At 43.8% G+C, this 19,933-nt stretch overlaps 1 protein-coding gene across 1 annotated transcript in view; it reads left to right on the top strand.

The window, feature by feature from the left end:
• Positions 1-19,933, top strand: part of LOC122540838 (integrin alpha-11-like) — a 192,465-nt gene that overhangs the window by 100,975 nt on the left and 71,557 nt on the right. Inside the window, exons 7-11 of the mRNA XM_043677055.1 lie at positions 2,460-2,610; positions 3,547-3,712; positions 6,639-6,712; positions 15,690-15,834; positions 19,477-19,625. Coding sequence (XP_043532990.1) covers positions 2,460-2,610; positions 3,547-3,712; positions 6,639-6,712; positions 15,690-15,834; positions 19,477-19,625 — 685 coding nt within the window. The remainder of the gene's footprint in view (positions 1-2,459; positions 2,611-3,546; positions 3,713-6,638; positions 6,713-15,689; positions 15,835-19,476; positions 19,626-19,933) is intronic.

Here is a 19,933-nt window from a genome sequence, read left to right as displayed (position 1 = left end):
GTGGGTAGCAGTCAATTGTGTTGGGGAGTGGGCAGTGGGTAGCGGTCAGTTGTGTCAGGGAGTGGGTAGTGGTCAGTTGTATCGGGGAGTGGGCAGTTGTGTCGGGGAGTGGGCAGTCTGAGGTTGGTAAGAGACAGTGAGAGGACAGCTGGTCATTGTAGCAGGAATCCTCCAAAAAAAACCTCAAGAAATGGACACTTAGCCAAAAAGAAAATTGTAAAATGTGACCCCCTATATTTAAAATACGTGATTAGTTGTGAAAATAAAATATCTTTGGGAAGTTATGAGGCTGTGAACTGTACTAGGTTGTTGCGAATCAACAGTTACAAGTGTTGATAGCAGTCATTTTCTTTAGCTGTCTGGATAGCAAACGGGAGCAGTATATTCAGTATAACCCAGGCATCCCCCCCCCCCCCCACATCACACACACACACGCCCCCACCGCACCTCCAGCAGAGCACCTGCCATTCTCCCTGCGGTCTCACAGCTCCCCACCATAGCAGAACTGACAACACTGTCAGAGTTACATTCAGCTTCTTGTCAGCTGGCACCAGGCTTCATCGACAGAGCTCTGCAACTTTACAATTGAAACTGCCAGGAACTGAATGGACAGATTGTTCAGCAGTGAAGGAACCGGGTACTCTAATGGGAAATAAAGTTGCCTGAGTTTCTGCTTTCCCTCGCAGTTCCACAGTGGGAACGCTGGCTGCCTAGGGTTAACTGTTATTACATGTATTCCAACCACAGGATTCCAGACTTACCCCAAACACACTGCAAGCATTTTTCACTCGTGCTAATCTTGCAAATTTTTGGTGACTTCATTGTCGATGGATGTAATGAAAGGTCAAAGGCTCCCCATTCTTGTTGGATAACATTTCAAATCATGTAAAAGCAGAACACAGTGGATTCTGGAAATCTGAAATAAAAACAGAAAGTGCTGGAGAAACTCTGGCAGGTCTGTGGAGAGGGAAACTGAGTTAACATTTCAAGCCTCATATAACTGTTTCAGAACTGCATACCTTGATTTTATTTTGTAAAACTTCAAATAATATCTTACATAGGAGCAATCTTATTTCATATAGCCATCCAACATAAAGCCTTAAAAAACAAGGTTTAAAATCCTGCAAAATATATTCAGGAGAGAGACCTGGGTTCCATAATGTAAAACTTTTTGATAAGAATGAGTAGAAAGGGTGGTGAAGAAAGAGTTTGGTACACTCACCTTCAGTGGTCAGAGTATTGAGTATGGGAGTTGGGATGTTATGTTAAGACTGTACAAGACATTGATGAGACCACATTTGGTGTACTGTGTACAATCCTGGTTGTCCTGCTATAGAAAGGATGTTATTAAACTGGAGGTTGAGATGTGACCCAATGGAGGATTATAAAATCATGAGAGGCATAGATTAGCCAAGGTCTTTTGGGAGGCCATGGATTTAAGGTGAAGGGGAAGGGGCGGCACGGTGGCACAGTGGTTAGCACTGCTGCCTCACAGCGCCTGAGACCCGGGTTCAATTCCCGACTCAGGCATTAGCCAAGGTCTTTTGGGAGGCCATGGATTTAAGGTGAAGGGGAAGGGTTTAAAAGGGACCTGAGGGGCAACTTTTTCACGCAGACGGTGGTGCATAAATAGAATGAGCTGCCAGAGGAAGTGGTAGATGCAAGCACAGTTACAATATTTATAAAATATTTGGATAGGTACACAAATAGGAAAGGTTAGAGGGCCACGCACAGACAGGTGGGGCTAGTTCAGTTTAGGAAACCTGGTTAGCATGGAGGAGATGGGCCGAAGGGTCTGTTTCTGTGCTGTATGCCTCTATAACTCTAAATCAACTAATGCAGGGAATTCTGATGAATCTGTTCCCACTACCCCAGCAAAGAGGACGTTACACAAATCCCAGTTAAGTTGGAGCCCAATTTCTGTTTGCCTTCTGTTAGTTCTTGCCATCTCATTTAGACAGATGCATTTTTGCAAAATGATTCCTGCTAAGGTGGCCCTGCTTTGCTGAGTAGCTGCCGATCACACCAGTAAAACCTGCTAAAGAATTTCACAACCAGTCTTTAAGTGTGGCCCATGTTATTGTGCACAATAAGATCCCATAAACAGAGAACAAGATGAGCAAGCAGTTCATCGGGTTCTGCTTTCTAAAGTGTCCAGTGTCAGGGGAGAAATGATGCCCTAGACCCCAACAACAACTTATATTTACATGTCGCCTTAACAGTGAAAACATGGCACCATTATGGGAAGGTGATAGTATTATCTCTGGACTGTGAATGCGGAAACCAAGTATTATGTACCAGGCCAGACCCCTCAAAACATTTCAAGAAAGTAGTTCAGACCCTTACTTTGCTAGTTGTTTTAAGCAGATGTATTGTGTATATTCCGGGAGGGATGACTTGGTTTAACATCACTTCTGAAAGGTGACCAGTTTAAAGAGTGTTCTCTTTATCTCTGTCAGCTCGGAAGCATTCAGCATCAGGAGAGGCGCAAGGAAGGAAGCCAAGAAGGTGATGATTGTCATAACCGACGGTGAATCACATGACAGCCCACATCTAAAGCAAGTGATTGAGAGCAGCGAGCAGGACAACATCACCAGATATGCCATTGCGGTAGGCAACCTACACAACGCCAGCTTCACTCTTAGGCACGATCTTGGCAGGATCAATAGTTCTCATGATATCATGTCAAATGTGACCAAGCCACACAGGTCAGTAAGATGCCAGGATCAATCTGCATTGAGTTGACAAGCTGATGCCTTTCCCAGAGCAGCTGTAAGGCCACACTGCATTCCATGTCAACACTAAACCTTTCAGGATCTCTGCTCTTGTTTTGTTTCAGTTGCAACAAGCTACATTTGTATAGAGCCTTTTATGTTGGAACTGAATCTGTTTCTTGGACCAGCAGCCTCAAATTGACTGCTTTCAGTGAACAGCCAGACTACTAAAAAAAACCAAACCAAACCAGAGGAAGCTGAGCTGAGAGAACTGCCCATTCCCCTTTCATTGTCCAAGTGTTTTTTTTAACTTGAAAGCCTTTTTATTGAGGCAGTATCTGTTAGCTATAATCAAACTGGCCCTAAAACCCTTCAAACCTAGACCTTTCAGAACCTGTGTCTTTACAACTTCCTGAAAAAAAACAATTCCTTCATTGTGACTGGGCTAACATCTTGGAACTCCCTCCCTTGAAGCACTGTGGATGCACCGACTCTCTGAAACACTGTAGCAGCTCCAGAATGTAGATCAGTATGATCTTCCTGAACAATTAAAGATGGGCAATAAGCACTGACCTAGTCAATGATCCCCACATCTCATGAACAAATAAAAAAGTGTTCCTAGACTCTTCACATAATCAGTTGGAGAATGCACTGTGTGTAGATCCCAGATTAATACAGGATTAGGAATAACTACGATGATTCTCATAGTCAATTAGCAAGCTGGCACTCGCCACTTTGCATGAGGCATGGGCACCAGGGCGTTGGCGTGTGGCTTTAGGAGAGTTGCCGGGAAAGGTTTCTGAGTTAATAAATGTGTTGTTCTGCCCTGCAGGTGCTGGGCTATTACAACAGGAGGGGTATCAATCCACGTGACTTCCTCAAAGAGATTAAATCAATAGCTAGCCATCCAGATGATAAACATTTCTTCAACGTCTCTGATGAGGCGGCCCTGAAAGATATTGTGGATGCGCTTGGAGCACGAATCTTCAGCTTGGAAGGTACACGCTCTCTGGTATTTTGGTGGGAGTTTTGTAAGCTTTAAGAGAAAAAGAGAGTGCATTGAGTTTGCATTGCAATTTTTAAAATCTCAGGGCATGTGGTTGAACTTTAGGTGCCCCCAGGCTACAGGGTTCAACAAGGAGGTTCACTACAAAGCTTACTCTAATGGGCAATAAATCTGCTCCTGGCAGTGCTGCCCAAAGCCTGTGAAAGGTTTAAACCAAACTAAGCTCTTTACAGCCAATAAAGTACAGCGGATGTTGGATACAATTCAAATGCTGCATCCGAAAAATGAAAACAAGTTTGGGTAGGAGTTGTGAGACAACCAAATAACATTTAAATCAGCCTTGCCTCCTGTCAGAGGGAGAGCATGATCTGTCTGATGTATATGTCACCTGAATTTAGCTGCTTAAAACATTTACGCAATGTCATATCTGACACATAGGAAGATGGTTGTGGTTATTGGAGGTCAGTTATCTCAGCTCCAGAACATCTCTGCAGGAGTTCCTGAGGGTAGTGTCCTAGGTCCATCCACCTTTAGCTGCTTCATCATTGACCTTCCCTCCATCATAAGGTCAGAAGTGGGAATGTTCACCGATGATTGCACAATGATCAGCACCATTGGTGACTCCTCAGATTCCAAAGCAGTCCAGGTTCAAATGCAACAATATCTGGACATTATGCAGGCTTGTGCTGACAAATGGCAAGTAATATTCACGCCACTCAAATACCAGTAATGACCATCTTCAATAAAAGACAATCTAACCATCGCCCCTTGACATTCAATGGAGATACTATCACTAAATTCCCTATTATCAACATCCTAGGGATTGCCATTGAACAGAAATTCAACTGGACGAGCCATATAAACACAGTGACCACAAAAGCCCCCTGACTCCCCAAAGCGGGTCCACCATCTACAAGGCACAAGTCAGGAGTGTGATGGAATACTCCCCACTTGCCTGGATGCAGCTCCAGGAACACTCCAAAAGCTTGACTCCATAGAGGATAAAGCAACCCTCTTGATTGGCACGACATCCACAAACATCCACTCCCTTCACCACTGGTGCTCAGTAGCAGCGGTGTGTACTACCTACAAGGTGTACTGCAGAAATTTGCCAAAGCTCCTTAGACAGCACCTTCCAAACCCATGACCACTTCCATCTAGAAGGACAAGGGTAACAGATACATGGCAACGCCACTACCTACAAGTGCCCTTCCGAGTCACTCACCAGCCTGACTTGGAAATATATTGCTGTCGCTGGATCAAAATCCTATAATTCCCTCTCTAAGGGCATCCTGGATCAACCTGCAGCACATGGACTGCAGCAGTTCAAGAAGACAGCTCACCCCCACCTTCTCAAGGGGCAACCAGGAACGGGCAATAAATGCTGCCCCAGCCAGCGATGCCCACATCCCGAGTATGAAAAATAAACAAAACGCCCTTCTTGATTAATCAGGGTGCAAAGGATAATACTGACAGTAAGATGAAACGGAAGGGGCCATCGTTGTTAAGATTAATAACCTAGGCAACAATGAAGACTGCAGATGCTGGAGATTAGAGTCGAGAGTGTGGTGCTGGAAAAACACAGCAGGTCGGGCAGTTTCCTGATGAAGGGCTTTTGCCCAAAACACCGATTCTTCTCAGATGTTGTCTGACCTGCTGTGCTTTTCCAATACCACACTCTCGAAGTTAATAGCCTGTCTTGCATTATAATCATAACTGCCCTGGGCAGATCTGCAGGGTTAGAGTGAAAACAGGGCACGAAGTGCAGGTTTCTGATTTTAAAATAGTTCCTTGACCATTCTTATCCAACTGACCAAGTTAAAATTATTCGTCATATAAACTGAGATGTTTAAACACTGAAAGAAGTGCACAAGCACTTTCTGATGCAGATGGGGGTGAGACTTTTAGGAGCAAAGAATTTCCATGCACTAGAAGCAAATTTGTGGGAGCTTTTTATTGGAATTCCGTGGCAATTTTGAAAAGCAGGAAGAGTAGGACGTTCAGCAGCCACGTATGGATGAAGTAATATTCTATCAATAGATTGGAGATCAGATCTTATTACTGGTGGAAGACTTCAACACTGAATTCTTCTTCCAACAATATCTGCTTCTGTCTCTCTTTTCCAGCATCTGCAGATTGTCAATTTTTTTTTCTGAACTTCTTCCGGACACTTTGAGTGCCCCCTTGTATCATCTCCAATTTTGATATTCCGCAATTAACTGTAGGCATTCCCATTTACTGCCAGAGATCCGAATTGTCCCAGTGCTACATCAGGCCTCCCCAATCCTGCAATTGACGCTGGAGTAATGCCAGCCAAATGAACTCTTTCACTTCAGGCCTGGAATATGGGGGACCACAATGTCATACTGGCACACTCCCTGAGGTCAGGTTATGGTACATTGTTGGGTCAATGTAGAGGGAACATTACTCTGCATCTGATTCACAGTACACCTGTTCTAAGAGTATTTTAAAAATCTATCAGTCAACAGGATGTGAGCATTGTTGAGTGGGCCAACATTTATTGCCCATCCCTAATTGCCCTTGAGAAGGCAATGGTGAGCTGCCTTCTTGAACCATTCTGTGTTTTTTGACCTGGCAACAGAGAAGGAATGGGGATATAGCTCTGAGTCAGGATGGTGGGGTATGGCTTGGAGAGGAACCCACAGTCGGTTGGTGTTTCCATGTAGATGTTGCTCTTGACCTCCCAGATGGCAAAGCCCCTGGTTCTGAAGAAGCCATAGCAAGTCACTGTGCTCCAAGTTGCAGGATAGGAATTATTTTTGACATTGTTGGGTAAAAATAGAAATCATTCATTTGTCACTTTGACATTGTTCACCTTGACTGATGTTAAAAACAGCAAATATAAAAAACCTGGAAAATTTCACACTGATGAATGGCTCGCTCTGTTTTAATATTAGGAACCAACATTCAGAACGAAACATCTTTCCAGTTGGAAATGTCACAAGCGGGATTCTCAACCCACTTTGTGGAGGTGAGAGAGAGTCAATTCATTTTGTTTGTATTATTCTTTGAACAGTTTGAGTTTACTGTCGCATGTGCTGACCCAACATACCCCGATGGCTTGAGCTCAGTCAGAGATCAAAATGTTCCAGGTTCAGTTGCATCTGAGCCAGGGCTGCATTCAGAATATGAAAACTCCCTCCGTTTAAATCAGTCAGAAAGAACTTTTATTTATATAGAATCTTTTGCAATTTAAAGATGTTCCAAAATACTTAACTGACAATAAAGTAGCTTGGAAGCAACAAAGGGATTCAGTCAGATGATTGTTATCCAGAACTCCTTGATTGGAACATCCAGGAGCTGTATCAGCCAGCGACCCCATCCCTGGTCACACACTCAGTATCTGGAATGAACAACGGCCTCATGTCCTCTGGCTGTAAGGACCTGAGGGTTTCCTGTGCTGAGGGAAACAGATCCAACAAGAATGCGAAACTTCAACAAAGGATAAAATAGAAACCTGCCACGTTAAATTCACTACTTCCATCTGATCCAATGGCTCTCATATTGCCAGCACTGTTATAAATAGTGCTGGCAATCACTTGCTCTGTTGAAACCTTCATATTTTTAAAGACTGCTATTGAATCTCCTCCTAACCTTCACTGTTCTAAGGAGAACATCCCTTGTGTTTATAGGCAGCAGTCCCTCAGTGTTGAAAGGTCTTTATCTGACTCATTGAACACCATCTTCTCAGTAGCTGCTGTCCTAGTGCTCAGTTGTTTGATGTGAATTTGCTAACTGATTTAGGTTGACTGTGTCTGATTGGTTAAGGCTGGCTGTGGACTTAGAAAAAAATAAACAAAGTGGTGGAAAGCATTGAGTAGACATTATAAGTGTAATGTAAGTAAAATTCCTATGTTGGGAATTGTTTGGAACTTCTGTTCAAGTGGCTGAGGAATCAAACTGTTCTGATTTGTATTTTGCTTTCACTAAATTGTTGACTAGCAGCAGCAATATTAAATTCAAAACACGTTATGTAAAGTCTGACAAGGATGATCTGCATTCAAGGGTCTCCTGGTAGTGGTGACACAGGTAGATGCATTGGTTACAGAAATGTAGTGTAGTATTTAAAAGGAATACTCCCCCACAACTAGGTGCTATGGTGGGAGGGTCAGGGAGTCCTGTTAGATAGAGTCATGGAAAGTTAGTTTGCAGCTGCAGCAAGTGACTGGAGAGGCAAATGGAACATTGTTATTCATCGTAGGGGGATTGGAATATAAATATAACCAGACTTATAATGTTAACTTCCCATAAATGCTGCCAGACCTGCTGAGTTTCTCCAGTAATTTCTGTTTCCATTCAGGAGAGATGTTAGTGTCACAATTTTTTGAAACTCTCTTCCACAAACAGCAATGAATGCTGGACCAGTTGTTAATTACTAAATCTGAAATGGATATGGTTTTGTTGAGCAAACTTATCAAGGGATATGGGCCAGCAGAGGGTACATGGAGTTAGGCCACAAATCAGCCATGATCCCATTGAATGGTAGCACAGGCTCAAGGGGCTGTATAGCCTCCTCCTGTTCCTATGTTCCTAAACTGTGGGGGCAGAGTCCTTGTGCATATTTAAGGTTGAGATAGATAGATTCTTGACCAGTTGGGAAAGGGCAAGATAGTGAATGTGGGAATATTGGGTCCCATTGAGTGGCTGTGTCAGTTTAACAGCCTGCTCCAGTTTCTATTTCTTATGGTCATTTTCACTGGAACATGTGGCACTTCACAATCTAATTTCTAAAGTAAAATTATTTCCAGGAAATGCTGTTAAACTGTTGTAGCCAAAATGATCTGTTAAAGCCAGAGATTCCAGCTGCTGCGTGTTTTAATATTCCAGAGAAATACAGATGTGACATTGTGCGTAGGAATTTTATTTACATTACATTCATAATGTCTTCTCAATGCTTTCCACCACTTTGTTTATTTTTTTCTAAGTCCACAGCCAGCCTTAACCAATCAGACACAGTCAACATAAATCAGTTAGCAAATTCACATCAAACAACTGAGCACGAGGACAGCAGCTACTGAGAAGGTGAGGTTCAATGAGTCAGATAAAGACCTTTCACCACCAAAAGACTGCTGCCTATAAACACAAGGACTGTTCTCCTTAGAACAGTGAAGGTTAGGAGAAGATTCAATAGCAATCTTTAAAAGTATGAAGGTTTGAACAGAGGACGTAATGAGAAACTGTTTCCAGTGGATGGAGGGTCAGTAAGCAATGGGTGCACACTGAAGGTAATTGATGAAAGAATCAGAGGTTAGATCAGAAAAAAACTCTTGACACAACGAGTAGTTCGGATTTGGAATGCACTATCCAATATGGTGTGAAAACAGATTTAATTGCTCACTCTCTCTTGCTCACACACACACATATACACAGAAACACACATACACGTAAACACACATTCACAGACACATACATATAGACAGACCCACACACAGACACATTTACAGACACACACAGACGCGCAGACACACAGATACACTCACAGACACACACACATGCACACACTCAGACGCACACACAGACACATACAGACACACACAGTCACAGACACACACATACACATAAACATACATTCATAGACACTTACATACAGACAGACCCACATGCAGACACATTTACACACACAGACGAGCAGACGCACAGATACACTCACAGGCACACACACTCACAGACACACACAGTCATACACATACACGCATACACTCAGACACATACAGACACACAGTCACAGAAAGACACACTCACAGACACACATACACACTCACAGACACACATAGTCAAACGCACACATGCATACATTCAGACACACACAGACACGTACAGACACACACAGTCACAGAAACACACACTCACAGACACATACACACACAAATACACACACAAATAGGCTATTTAAAACTGGAAGGAGAAGCAATCACGGAATGTGGGGAAAGGGAATGGAACAACTCAAAGGCATTAAATGGGACCAGAGCCTCCTGTTTCAATACCTCACATGGTCACCTAAAAGCCATTGATATTCCAAATTGAATCACAAAACAAAGGGACACAGCTTGTTTGATCCACTTTCAAAGAGAATGAAAATAATTTATTCTCTGCCTCTCGAGGCAAACGTATGGTTGAATGGAACGGTTTGGATTATGTCCAAGATCACTTGGAGCAAGGTATTGAGACAGACTGTGACGGAAGAGATACCCTCCCTCCCCCACCAATTCCCAGTTTCACTTCATCCCATTGTTTGCTGCCACGCAATAGTCTTCTGCTTTCATTTTCTTATCCAAAATAAGCAGCTGACTTCTACCTTCTTCCTTGTTTATCTGGAGACCACTTAATACTGTTTCCATGAAAGAAACAATGAATTTGAATTAGAATTAGCTTTATCGTCACATGTACTCACAGGAGTACAGTGAAACGTTTACAAATTGACCCTTCAGCACCATCTTAGGTACAAAAGTACCTAAGTACAGATTTTTGAGTACAAATTCTTAGCAAAAAAATAAAAAAATAAAAAGTCCTGCATTACAAACCTTCAAAAGTACAATCACCTGATGAAGGAGCAGCACTCCGAAAGCTAGTGCTTCCAAATAAACCGGTTGGACTATAACCTGGTGTTGTGTGAATTTTAACATTGGGAATGTAAGAAGGTAAAAACTTTAACAGCTTATGACCTGAAATACAAACAGAAAATACTGGAACAATACACCAGATTTTTCAGTGTTTTCAAAGGAAAGACAGACGGGAAATAAACCAAAAGACTTGCACTTATTTAGCATTTTTCATGAAGTCAGGGTGACCAAAAGTACTTTTTTATAGTTAATTACGTGCTTTTGATCTGATGATGAACATGTTAGGAATGTAATGTATAAGCTACCCATAACAAACTCTCAGAAACAAGAATGCTGTAATCAACAAATAATTTGTGTTAACGTGGCATTAATTGTGAGATGCATACTGGCCCGGTCATTAGAACAGGCAACTCAAATAAAGCTGTGGGGTCCTTTATATCCACCTGTAAGAGTTTCAGATCAGTGTCCCAACTGAAAGACAGCACCATCTGACAGTACAGCTTTTCCCTCAGAACCACACTGCAGTAAAAGCTGTGTGCTCGAATTTAAGCTGCTAATCTTTAATGCTGAGGCAAGAGGAGCTACACAGTGAGTCACAGCTAACACTCTGAGTGTACCCCTACTGTCAGTATCCAAGTCTGATTTGTTGGTTTCCGTGACCAACAATTGGTTGTTTGATCTGTCATGTTTTGTTTGTATTATTTATTTTTATTTCAAGGCTGCTCAACCGGATAGAGAGGCCCAAAGTTTCCCACAAGCTGCCCGGAGCTTGCATTGTGTCATTTTGCATGTTCGTGCAGGCCACGACCTTTTTGGATATATTCCCTTCATCCAAAATCTGGTGGGGAATTTGGTCTCAAACATTGAGATCCTGTTTTGTCTCTTTCTGGCTTGACCTGCTGTATATTGCTGACAGTTCCTATTGAGGTGGAACTATCAGTGAAACACAGTTCCTCCTCCTCTGTCCTCTTCATTGGATTCTCCTGCTCCTTGGACGCTGCCTGACCTACTGTATATTGCTGACAGTTCCTATTGTTAGCTCAGCACTCACTGGAGTTGGCATACAGAAGCAGTGACTCAGCAGTATTGGTCTTCTTTCACTCACTGTTGATGGACGCTACCCAAACCATAACCACCTCATCCAATAAGATAGAGACGGCATTTGGAAATAAACCTCACTAGCAGATTGAAAGCTGTTAGACAGTGTTACCAGTGGACTACTGTGCTGCCAATTCATTATGATATGATCTTGAACCTTAGAGAAGTCTTTCCATGTCAGTCAGGTTTCCCTATCTTCACTCCTTTCCATCTGTTCAGTTTTAACCTTCCTCCAACCTCATCAGTTGTTACATTTGTCTCATGATATAATAGCGGTGGAATGATATTGTCACTGGGCTAGTAATCCAGAGAGCCAGGCTATTCTACTGAGGAAAAAACATGAAGAATGCTGGAGAAATTCAGTAGTTTCTGTGGCGAGAAACAGAGTTAACATTTCACATCTGGTATGAAGCTTTGTCTGAACTGGGTGAGAGTCACACTGGACTTCAAACATTAACTCTGCTTCCCTCTCCACAGATGCTGCCAGACCTGCTGGGCTTCGCCAGCACTTTCTCTGTTTGTTTCAGATTTTCAGCATCCATCATATTTTGCTTTCAATCGAATATTCAAGACAGCTGGCACAATTTGAATGTAGTTAATAAAACATAGAACTGAAAGTTAGTCTCAGTAACAGTGATAAATATCATCAATTTTTTTAACAGACTCATCTGGGTCACTAATGTCCTTCAAGGAAGGAAATTTGCACTCCTGAGCTGCTCTGGCTTACATGTGATTCCAGACTCTTAATTGCCTTTTGCTATGGTTTAACAAGCCACTTAGTACAAAGGTAATTACAGAATAATAGAAGTCTTACCACACAGAAACAGGCCACCCAGCCCACGTTGCCTTCAAATGGCCATCTCATCTAGTGCCAGTCTCCTGCTTCTTTTCCCTGTGCCATTCCAGATTATTTTTTATTCAAATAATTGTCCATGCCCCTCCTGAATGCCTCAGTTGGACCTTCACCACTTTTACCAGATCCTTCTCTGACCCTTCCCTTTCCCTGATTTCTCAGTCCCCATTTCCAGGGTTAGGCAGTCTACTGATGTTCATTGCAAGCCATCTAACCTTCCCTTGATCTTCCTTTCTGTTCCCATTGCTCATTCCACCTTCTTCTATGTTTTAATAAAATAAATGCTTTTCCACCTCTCTCCTCAGTTCCAAAGAAGAGTCGGATCAGACTCGAAACGTTAGTTGATTCTCTCTCCTGCCAGATCTGCTGAGTTTCTCCAGCACTTTCTATTTTTAGTGTAGACAGCAACTTCTTCTCAATCTCCTCTTAGAAGGACAGAGAATGCTGAGCTGGAGACCAACACACAGAGAAAATAAAAATACATTCGAAGGAAGATGATAGACATTAATGTTCCTTCTGCTCATGTTAGCGAGAAGAATAAATCAAGTCCACAGTGGATTTTATTAACAAGGTGTAAGTGCAAGAAAATCACACATTCTGAAGATCCACCATTGATACAGGGAATGAGGTCAGCTCCCTGGGCAAGCTGGCATTGACAATGGAGCTGGTGGATGGAGGTGGATGAGTCATTGACAAGGGAGATCTTTACTTTCCTGGTGATCCTAATCCAGTCAGAAGATACACGTGCTATATCAACGGCTACAATGGTGAATGAAGGCTGCATTAATCAGCAGATCCCCAGTCTCCAAAGCTTCCTTGCCACTGGAACTGGATCTACCTTCAGTCAAGGATGATGCGTCTGTTAATGTGCAACAGCCGTCTCATGTTAGAAGATGTCCCATGCAAGGCATCTACGTAAGACAATCTCAAGGGTCAAGGTCCAGTTCTCACCTTTTGGAGATACCTCCCAACTGTGCAGTCAGAGATGTGGATCTCAGATCAGAAGGTCAGCCAGACAGGGAGCCCCATAGCAGTGCATGGAATTCTCAATGTGGACAATCATACTCGTTAGTGAATGATCACCACTGGCAGTGTGTTGGGTCCAAATCCAAGTGCCCCCTCTTTCAGATGCTGACTGGTGTGTCCACCATTCTCACCAGTTCCTGTTTTTATCAGCATTGCTGGAGCCTTTCTTGCTCTCACTCTCCAAACCTGTGGCAGAGCAGGTAGAGCCGTCTGAGAGTGGTCTCTGCTGGGAAACATATTTTTCCCCTCCCCCTTTATATGCTCCTTTACATCCTCCGTGCCAAAATGAAAGACTCAAATTTTAAAATATGCCTTGCTTTCATTTAAAAACAGGATATAACTCTCTCTGTGGTGGATTCCTAGAACTGGAAAAATACACAGAATCATGGATTTATTGAGTTAGCAGTATTTTTGGATTGAAGTGACTCCTAGCTCCTGTGCCTGTCTGTGGACAATTTTAAATTAAGGTATAATCCTTGGGTTTGGTTGTATTTGCGTCCCCATTCCTGTAAGAGACTGAAGCAGAATCCTCAATTCATATCTGTTTGTCCCTGACAAGTTTGTCTTAGTTTTATTAAGTTATAAATAAGAAGGTGAGACCATTTGACGTCTTCACTAATGATTTGTGGTAACATGGTTGAATGGCGAAGCAGACTCAATGGGTTGAATGGCCTAATTCTGTTCCTGTATCTTATGGTCAGATTTTTTGGCCCCATCTTTAAGCTCAGCTATCAGGACAAAATGAGACCCTGTTCAGAAGGTCACCTTATTTACCCTTTGAATTAGGGTACCTACCAAGAGTTTATATCCTTATTATGGTGGCTCAGTGGTTAACAGTACAGCCTCACAGCATCAGGGACCTGGGTTTGAGTCCACCTTGGGTTTGCACATTCTCCCTGTGTCTATGTGAGTTTCCTCCAAGTCCTCTGGTTTCCAAAGGCAGGCTAGGGTGGATTGGCCATGCTAAAATGCCCATAGAATCCAGGGATGTGTAGGTTAGGTGGATTAGCCAGGGATTGGGTGGGATGTCCTTTGGAGGATTGATATGGGCTGAATGGCCTGTTTCTACACTGTAGGGATTCTATGGTTTCTTAACATGCAGATTAGACAGAAAGGGTTAACACTTTCTGATTATTTGTGAGGGTCCTTTAAATCCAAACAATATTAAAAGATTTTCCGACTTTTCAGATATGCGTTGTTCTTTTTAAAAATATATAAATATAAAAATCTCTCAGTGGAGTGGATTCTTCAAACTGGAAAAATGCACAGAATCAAATATTTATTGATTTAATAGTGTTCTTGGAACAAATGCTGTGAAACAATAGCTCTTTTGTGATTTTGAAAATGTAGCTTTTAAAAAAGTTGACTTTTTCTTGTGTTATGTGGCAACACTTTAGCATGGTGGTTTTTTTGGTCAGATTGTGAGTCCCTCTGCACAAAAGCTCATTGACACAATCCTGGGTCAGCTTCCATTCTGCTGCAGCTGCTGCCCATTTGCTGGTGGAAGAGGAAATGGTTTGGGTCGCCAATACTTTCGACAATGCTGCTGAGCTACACTGACAATTCTTTAATGTTAAAATTCTCATTGTTGCTTTCAAACCTTTCTGTGGGGATCTTGCCCCTCCCTATCACTGAAAGCTCATCTCTTTTATTGTATGGCACACTATGAGATCAGTCTGGTTGAGGAACAGGCAAAGTCAAGAAATATCATCAGGATTAGACGTCAAAATAACACTTTGTTTTACTTCCATATTTAATGCCTCTATATATGATTGTTAGGATATGTCAGGCTCTATCTTACAGGAACATTAGTTCAGGACAAATCTGCCTTTTTCAGATATTTATGTCCAAATGCGCTTGAGTCCTGTCTCTTCCTAATGTCTGCCCAAAGTGTTCTAACTCTGCCCACACTGTGATATTTATACTCAGTGAGATGCAGCTTCCTGACATCATTACCAGGTTGCTCCAAAGTCCTGAATCCTTTCTCCAGCATTCTCCCGCCCCAAAGCCAGCATGTTCTCTGTGCTCTTCCAGTTCTGGTTTCTTACATATTCTTGATTTTAGTCACTGCACCATTGGAAACAGTGGCTCCAGAAGCTTGGACTCAAAGCTCGGGAATTTCCTCACAAAACTTCTCCACCCATTTAGAGTCATAGCATCATAGAGGTCTATAGCATGGAAGCAGGCCCTTCGCCCCAATTTGTTCATGCCTCCTCCTTTAAGACAATCCTTAACACCTACATCTTTGACAAATATATACAGGACTAATATCTGATTTTGGGGTTCCGGATCAAATTGTATTTGCTGATGCTCCTGTGAATCACCTTGCAATGTCTATTAAAGGTGCTGCATAAATGCAAGTTGCTGTTGTGTTACTTGTGCCTCCATTGGTTTCCACCTTCCTTTGGCAGGATGGGATCCTTCTTGGCGCAGTTGGGGCCTATGATTGGACAGGTGCTGTCTTAAAACAAACCAGTCACGGCCGAGTGATCCCTCCCAAAGATGCCTACATGAAGGAATTCCCAAAAAAGCTGAAGAACCATGGGGCCTATCTGGGTAAGTGCAGTTGTTTACCAACGTACCTTGTGGCGTTCTTTAGATGTAGTTTGCTCAGTGATGCTCATTGTGATTTTCTATTAAAATTATGGTCTTCTTAACTGTGACTAGTGTTCCGTAAATACCGGGTGTCCCCAGGACAGACTTTGTCATTAATCAACGGGACCTTTACCTGCTATAGGAGCAGTGGGCTCTGGTGTGAAGGGGCACTGTAAGGTCAGCAGTTAGGTCTTTTCCATTTTGCTTTTCACTCATGAGACAGAAGGATGCCACTTCAATGCCAGAGGGTGGAGTCTGAGTGACATGGGCTAAAGTGAGATATGAGGCAGACACAGACAAAGCTTCCACCCCCACCCCCCACCTCAGCTCAGGGACTGCCACAGGCTGTATCTCCAGGCCCTTCCCCCACTGTCAGGGCCCTCACTCACTCTGAGCTGACCCTGATGCTCACAGCCTTACAGAGCCTCGCCTGTTTGTGCTTTGCCCCTTCAGCCCGACAGACCAGGCTGACAAAGGCATCTAGATGGGTGTGTGAATAGGAAGGGTTTAGAGAGATAGGGGCCAAGTGCTGGCAAATGGGACTAGATTAATTTAAGATATCTGGCTGGCATGGACGTGTTGGAGAGAAGGATCTGTTTCTGTGTTGTATTTCTCTATGACTCTATGACAGCGCTGCTGCCTTGCTGTGCTGTTTAGTGCAGACACAAAGCCCAGCAGGTCTCAGTCTAGACAAGGGGGATAGCCTTCACTCAGTGGGTCCTGGCACTGTGACTCCAGGGCAGCCTCCAATACCAATCCAGGTCCTGCACGGGATGGTCAGAGTCAAGATCCGACCCTCAGAAGGAGGTGACAGATGATGATGAGTAGCTCATCACCCATCTGGACTCTTGCTGTCCCACTAGGGGCTGTTTGCCTTCTGGAATGAGAGAGAGGCAGGTATTAATGGAGATGAAAGTGGGTGGCACAGCTGTTACTGTGGGGCGGGGGAAGTGGGGAGGTGTGCCAAGTGAGTGAGTGGGCAGCACAGAGGGAACGCAGGGTCAGTGGTGTCGGGTGTTGGGGGTGGGTGAGGGTGAGGGAGGGAGGATGGTGCAGGCGATAGTGAGAGTGGCAGAGCATGAGGTTCGGTGGGAGGTGGGTACAGGGGCACAGAGAGAGTGAGTGTACATAGAGAATTTGGTGACACTTGCCCTGGCAGAGTGCAGAAGAATACTGACCTTCTCCCTGCAGCACTGAGCATTCCTCCAGACGCTGGGACCGCACTGACCCGGTGGGGTGGGGTGGTAACCTCGAACTAGGCTGGGCAGAGTCTGCTGTCATGTCCTCCATTCCTGGTCCTCAGGGAAGAGGAGGGTCTGTCTTTGCACCAGTCCGTTCACTAGATCCCTGCTCACAAAGCAGGGCGCCAATTCCCTCCAGTCTGCCAGGACTTGGGCAAATTTCAGAAAACGTACAGATAGTTCTTTTCTGGGTGCATAACGCGTTTTTTAAAATGGCCTGGGCACAAGGAATGCCAGTGAATTCTGGGATATCCACAGAGTGGCGTGTTGGGGTGGAAATCGGATGTGAGAGACACCACAGGGTCAAGGTAGATAGTCAGTGAGGCATGTTTGATAAGCTAAGGTGAGGTGACTCATTCAGATTTGCAATGGAAATCCATCCAAAAAACCCAACTCAGACTTAGCCAAAAGAACATAAGATTCAGTCCAGAGTCACAACCATGCATTGATGGCAAGTTGTTGGACTAGGCGCTATTAAAGATTAACTTGGACCCTTCATTCATGAAATGAGAAAATTGTGCATTTATGTAATATCTTTAAAGACATTGCAAAACACTTTACAACAAATGAAGAACATTTGAGGGGTGCTCACCATTGCAATGTAGGGAATTGTAATGGAAGGGAGTTGAGAAACAGCCTGATCCGTTATAATTCCAAATACGGGAAGGTATAGTGACTGATTTCACTTCATTGCTTTCCGAATGCAGGGGTGAAAGGGATTAGTCAAATATATTTCCACGTATGGGCAATAGTCAAGAGTTTATTCAACTTGTGTACACCTTGGATGGAACGCAAATCAGTCATTTGGAATCTTGCTCTGTGACCAGTGCACCTTTAATAAATCAGAAATCAAAACAAAATTGTGATAATCAAGACAGGATAGTGGGCCCAGGGGGATTGTTCTTACAGAGAGCTAGCACAGAAGCAATGGCCAAATGGCCTCCTTCTGAAATCTAACCATTCCATGATTCAGGCTGCATCTCTGGAGAGAGCACAAGTTCATATTGCAGACACAGAATCCTTCCTGAGAACTGTCTTTATTTGGAGTTAGGTGTTGGGTATAACCTTACTGAATTCACATGGCTGTATCAGCACTGACTGATGTCGGGGCCTGATTGTGTGCATTGATTCCCCTGCAGAAATCTCTACCCTTTACACACGCTGCAACCCTGAAACTGAGCAAAGCTGCTTAACTAATGAGGAGCGAGCACCAAGACATTCCAACTCTGACCCTCAAGCTCTGTATTTGTGGTTTTCTTCACCTGAGGTTTATTTTGTCTCTGTCAGAACATTCTTTGTTAATTAGTGGGCATTGTCAAGTGTCTAATAGAGAAATAATGTTCTGAAGCCTCAGTGATTTGGTCAATTTGGAGCGTCTTTAAAAAGCTTTATTTCCACAGTCATGATTTAAAACATATGAGCTTTGTAACATATGAAGTGCAGCAGCAATCTGGGCACAGCAAGATCCCAGAAACAGCAGCCAGGTAATGCCCTTGACCATCAGTGAGGTTGATTGGATGGCTGGTTTGCAATGCAGAGTAATGCCAACAGTGTGGGTTCAATTCCCACACTGGCTGAGGTTATTCTGTAGGACTCTCCTTCCTCAACCTCTTCCCTGAGCTGAGGGGTGTGACCCTCAGGTTAAACCACCACCAGCTGTCTTTCAGTAATAGTTTGATAGAGATATAGTGACTTTACCCTTCTAACCTGTCCTTTTTTTAAGGTGTTAGCTGTGGGGGAGGGGTGGGGAATGCCATCTGCGGGAGTACTCGCCCATGCTCTGCTTTGGTCTATGACACCCCACTTGAATCGAACAGGCAGGCATTCAGTCTCACCTGAAAGGTGGCATCTCAGACAGTGCAGTGCCTCCTCATGACTGCCCTGGAGAATCAACCGAGAAAATGTGCTCGGTCTCCTGGGATGACACAGTGGATCAGTGGTTAGCACTGCTGCCTCAGAGCACCAGGGACCCGGGTTCGATTCCAACCTTGGGTGACTGTCTGTGTGGAGTTTGTACATTCTCCCTGTGCTCCGGGTGCTCTGGTTTCTACCCACAATCCAAAGACATGAAGGTTACGTGAATTGGCCGTGCTAAATTGCCTCTAGTGTGCAGGAATGTGTAGGTTAGGTGCATTAGTCAGGGGTAAATATAGGGTAGAGGAAATGGGTCTGGTTAGGTCACTCTTCAGAGGGTCGGTGTGGACTCGTTGATCCAAAAGGCCTGTTTCCACACTGTGAGTGCACTGTGAGCGCACTGTGAGCATGAACCCCCAAAATTTCCAATTCAGAAACTGGAGTTCTGCCTGACCAAGTTGCAACAACAAGAACATAGAGCACTCAAATTCTGCATTTTCTATTTCAGGCTACACCATTACTTCAGTGATGCCAAAATCGGGTCGGAGGTGGTATGTGTCAGGCGCTCCAAGATTCAACCACACCGGAAAAGTCATCGTATTCACGATGAAGAATGATGGTAGTGTCACCATCCATCAGTCCCTGAAGGGCCAGCAGGTCAGAGAAGCAATGCACTCTCACCGAGGGTCTGTAACCAGTCCATGTCTGCCTATCCACACATGTGCAGGACAGATGTGAATCATATGCGTGCAAGTCTATCCCCAATTATATGCCTGTGTGTGTTGTGTGCTGACTGCAATGTTAGAGGACAAGTGCTACAGGGCTCATCAAAGTTCAGTTCCCAACTCGCTTCTGTCGCAGACGATAAATTGCCCAGATTATTGTGGCATTTCTCCCACCTCAATTTGGAAGGACTGGCAGCAGTCTGCTTAAAATTGAATATGAGTTTGTACTGCCTGAGTTTC

Source organism: Chiloscyllium plagiosum, chromosome 36 (genome assembly GCF_004010195.1).
Source record: "Chiloscyllium plagiosum isolate BGI_BamShark_2017 chromosome 36, ASM401019v2, whole genome shotgun sequence".
NCBI classification, from domain to species: domain Eukaryota; kingdom Metazoa; phylum Chordata; class Chondrichthyes; order Orectolobiformes; family Hemiscylliidae; genus Chiloscyllium; species Chiloscyllium plagiosum.
The sequence above is the reverse complement of the archived record's forward strand: the minus strand, read 5'-3'. Positions and strand labels throughout refer to the sequence as shown.